This window comes from Sceloporus undulatus, unplaced genomic scaffold (assembly GCF_019175285.1).
Source record: "Sceloporus undulatus isolate JIND9_A2432 ecotype Alabama unplaced genomic scaffold, SceUnd_v1.1 scaffold_5740, whole genome shotgun sequence".
Classification (NCBI taxonomy): Eukaryota; Metazoa; Chordata; class Lepidosauria; order Squamata; family Phrynosomatidae; genus Sceloporus; species Sceloporus undulatus.
In genome coordinates this window covers 1-3,306 of record NW_024808659.1, presented here as the reverse complement: position 1 = coordinate 3,306, position 3,306 = coordinate 1, and the positions used below count along the sequence as shown (strand labels likewise).

The 3,306-nt window shown below is 42.1% G+C and overlaps 1 protein-coding gene across 1 annotated transcript; it reads right to left on the bottom strand.

Annotated features, from left to right (window-relative positions):
- Positions 1–281: 281 nt before the first annotated feature.
- On the bottom strand, positions 282–2,477 carry LOC121918198 (myosin light chain 1, cardiac muscle-like; the record flags this gene model as incomplete). The annotated part of the gene is made up of 3 exons (XM_042444285.1): positions 282–359; positions 1,048–1,221; positions 2,263–2,477. Coding segments are annotated over 3 exons (467 nt in total), but the record flags the coding sequence as incomplete, so codon positions are not given.
- Between the last annotated feature and the right edge of the window lie 829 nt (positions 2,478–3,306).

Sequence of the window (3,306 nt, the reverse complement as noted above, 5' to 3'; positions counted from 1 at the left end):
GTGTCCTTTATAAAAAATGGGAAATCAAGGTTTGATATTTGAAATTTATACTTCTTTTGAACATTTTCAAACCGTGGAGCTTGAATCCGTGTACAGTATTCCTATCTAGACTGAAGAAGATATTCTTTCATTCAAATTATAAGCAACATCAACTTCAAAGTGGGCAACACTGGATAAATCTCTCTCTCTCTCTCTCTCTCTCTCTCTCTCTCTCATACACACACGCACACACACACATTTATTTAGTTAGTTCCAAGGAAATTGAGGGTCATTCATCCTACCTTCATAATTGATGCAACCGTTGGAATCTTCCTGGCCAGCCATTAACTTATCAACTTCCTCCTCGGTCAGTCTTTCTCCTAGAGCAGAATTAAAAATGGGACGTAACATCAAGGTAACTCAAATACCTGACAGATTAAGAGCACAAGAAAGGTTAAGAGCCTGAGAAAGTACACAAGGGGATCTTCTAGCACCTTTGAGACTGAGCAAAAGAAGTTGTAGCATAAGCTTTCGTAGACTTGGCCTACTTCCTCAGATGCATGTAGACCGAGGTCTAATCTGCACTGTAAAAATAATGCAGTTTGACACTGCTTTAACTACCATGGCTCCATCCTATGGAATACTAGGATCTGTAGTTCACTGTGGCACCAGGACTCTCTGGCAGGGAAGGCTAAACATCTAACAAAACTGCAAATCCCAGAATTCCATAGCATTGAGCCATGGCAGTTAAAGTGGTGGCAAACTGCACTAATGCAGCGTAAGATTGGATCTAACTCACAGAACTAAATCTGAATCCAACCAAGAGTTGTAGTTGTGGTTATTTTTAGTTCATGTTTTCTTCCATTAACTCATAATATTAAATCTCAGATTCGAACATTATATAGCAGTCAAATCATGGGAAGGAAAAAAGCAAATAGCCAGGGAAGTTACCTTCTTTGCATTGCATCTCCTCAGTATGTCTGCATTGAAACAGAAGAGAGAAACTATTGGACCTCCCCATGAATGTAGCTTAGATGGCATCACCATTTTTCTTGGGGATTTGCTTACCAAGAGTCGCTAGAACGTGGCGGAGCTCGGCTCCCATGACGGTGCCATTCCCTTCCTTGTCAAAAACACGCAGGCCTTCCACAAAGTCCTCATAGGTCCCCGTATCTTTGGTCTTGGCAATGTGCTGAAGCATAGGCAGGAAGGTGTCAAAGTCGATCATCTTGGTGTTCATTTCTGTCAATGGACAAGTGGACAATGAGGACCAGTCTCTTTCTTCATGAGGGGGAAAGAGGCCCAGCAACTCTACCAAAGGTATCTGTTTTCTACTCCTTCCATCTTGATGCTCTTCCAAACTTTGGTTCTGTAGATGTTTTGGACTTAGCTCCCAGAATTCCTGAATGTTGGCCAACCTGGCAGGGCTTCTGGGAGCTGAAGTCCAAAACACCTGGAGGACCAAAGTTTGGGAATTGCTGCTTCCCTTGGAGCACCTAATTTCAAGCTAAAAGAGCCAAGCAGCAGCCCAACACAATGTATCTCTGTTGTTTCTGGCTAAAGTGAGTGATCAGAAATCCAAATTGGACAAATATTTGCAGAATGCAGCAGGACCAGTCCAACATAAGCTTATAGTTGAACCAGGAGTTATTACAATAGGCCCTTAGTATCCTCTGAGGTTTGGTTCCAGGACCCCCTGTGGATACCAAAATCTTTGGATGCTCAAATCCCATTATATACAGTGAGGTAGCAAAATGGTGTCCCCTATACAAAATGGGAAAATCAAGGGGTTCATTTACACTGTAGAAATAATGCACTTGGACACCACTGCTGTCGCTCCATCCTAAAAACCCATAGTTTTGTGAGGAACCAGCAGTCATTGCTAAAGAGCTTGTAAAATGTCACAGGATTCCATAAGATGCAGCTACTGCATTTAAAGTGATGTGCAACTGCATTATTTCTAAAGTGTAAATGAATGTGTGACCTTGAGCATATCATACTCTCTCAGCCTCAGAGGAAATCCAAGGCACAGCTTGGCAAATCTTACCAAGAAACCTCACGAGAGAGTGGCCATAAGTCAGAAATGACTTGAAGGCACACAACAACAACAAAAACAACAACAACAACCCCTGCTCTGTCTAATGGTGCAAGAAAATGCCAGTGAGATTTTGTGAGGTCCATAGATCATTGATTCCAAAATGGCTGAGATAGATCTGATTTTTTTTTTTTAAATACAATTTGGTGAAGTGGTCACTGCAGAAATAGAATAGGGAAGACTCTAACCATCTGGCTTGGGTCGTCCAAGGACCTTGAGGACTTCCGCCTGGGTGGGATTCTGGCCACATGCCCTCAAGACGTCTCCACACTGCGCATATGTGATCTTCAATTCTCCCTTGGGAGTTCTGTCGAAGAGCTCAAAGACTTCTTTAAAGTCTAAAGACGCACAAAGAAGAAAACCATCAGGACGATGATTCTTCCCATCACCCCTGTAGCCATGGCTGCGTTACTGGATAGCATGTAGATCAAGAGTTGGAACAAGAAACCAAAGATTGGTCCCTGTCCCAAGGAGTTTACACCCTAAAATTTGCAAGAGTAGTAAGAATTATAGTTCAAGGGGTAAGAAGGGAGGAAAGAGAGACTGAGAAAGTCAACAAGGAATGGATATAAATTAATTGTGCAGACATAGGAAGATGTCAAATGTCAACCCAACATCAACCCAAACTTCAACCCAATGTCCTAACTGGCCCTTATGTTTTGGTTTGGTTTTCAAATGGGAAACATTCAATGAACTTTGCTGTTGATCTTGTTATCAGATATGTTTGCATTCCATTTCCTTTGGACTTCCTGGAGGAACTGCAAGAGTGGGAAGGGTCAGGCCAAGTGGTTCTTCACATCATTTGTACAAACCAGGAACAATTAGGAATTACGAGAAAACGCAGCTCTGAGTTAGACCTTCCTAGGCCAATAACCCTCAGGAGTCAAGACAAATGTTAACACATTCCACGATCCTGAATTAAACTCGTCTGGAGGCATTGCAACAGACATTGGCATTAAGGATGCAGGGACTCAAGTTAACTAAAGTGAAATGGTCAGTCTGTCTTGGCCTTTATGTCTCTTTTCAGAAGTCATCATCGTTGCCTATGAATTTGCTTTTTCATTTTAAAAAAATACCATGTCAATACAAAGGGGTCTAGTTTAGCCGTCTCCTGCCACGCTACATTTTTACTTGGGAAAATATTATGTGAGCCTTCACTTGGAGACTGGAGCAGTAGAGTAAAAGTAGGCAGCTGTGTTTTGGGACTCCAACTCCCATTATCCCTCATTGTT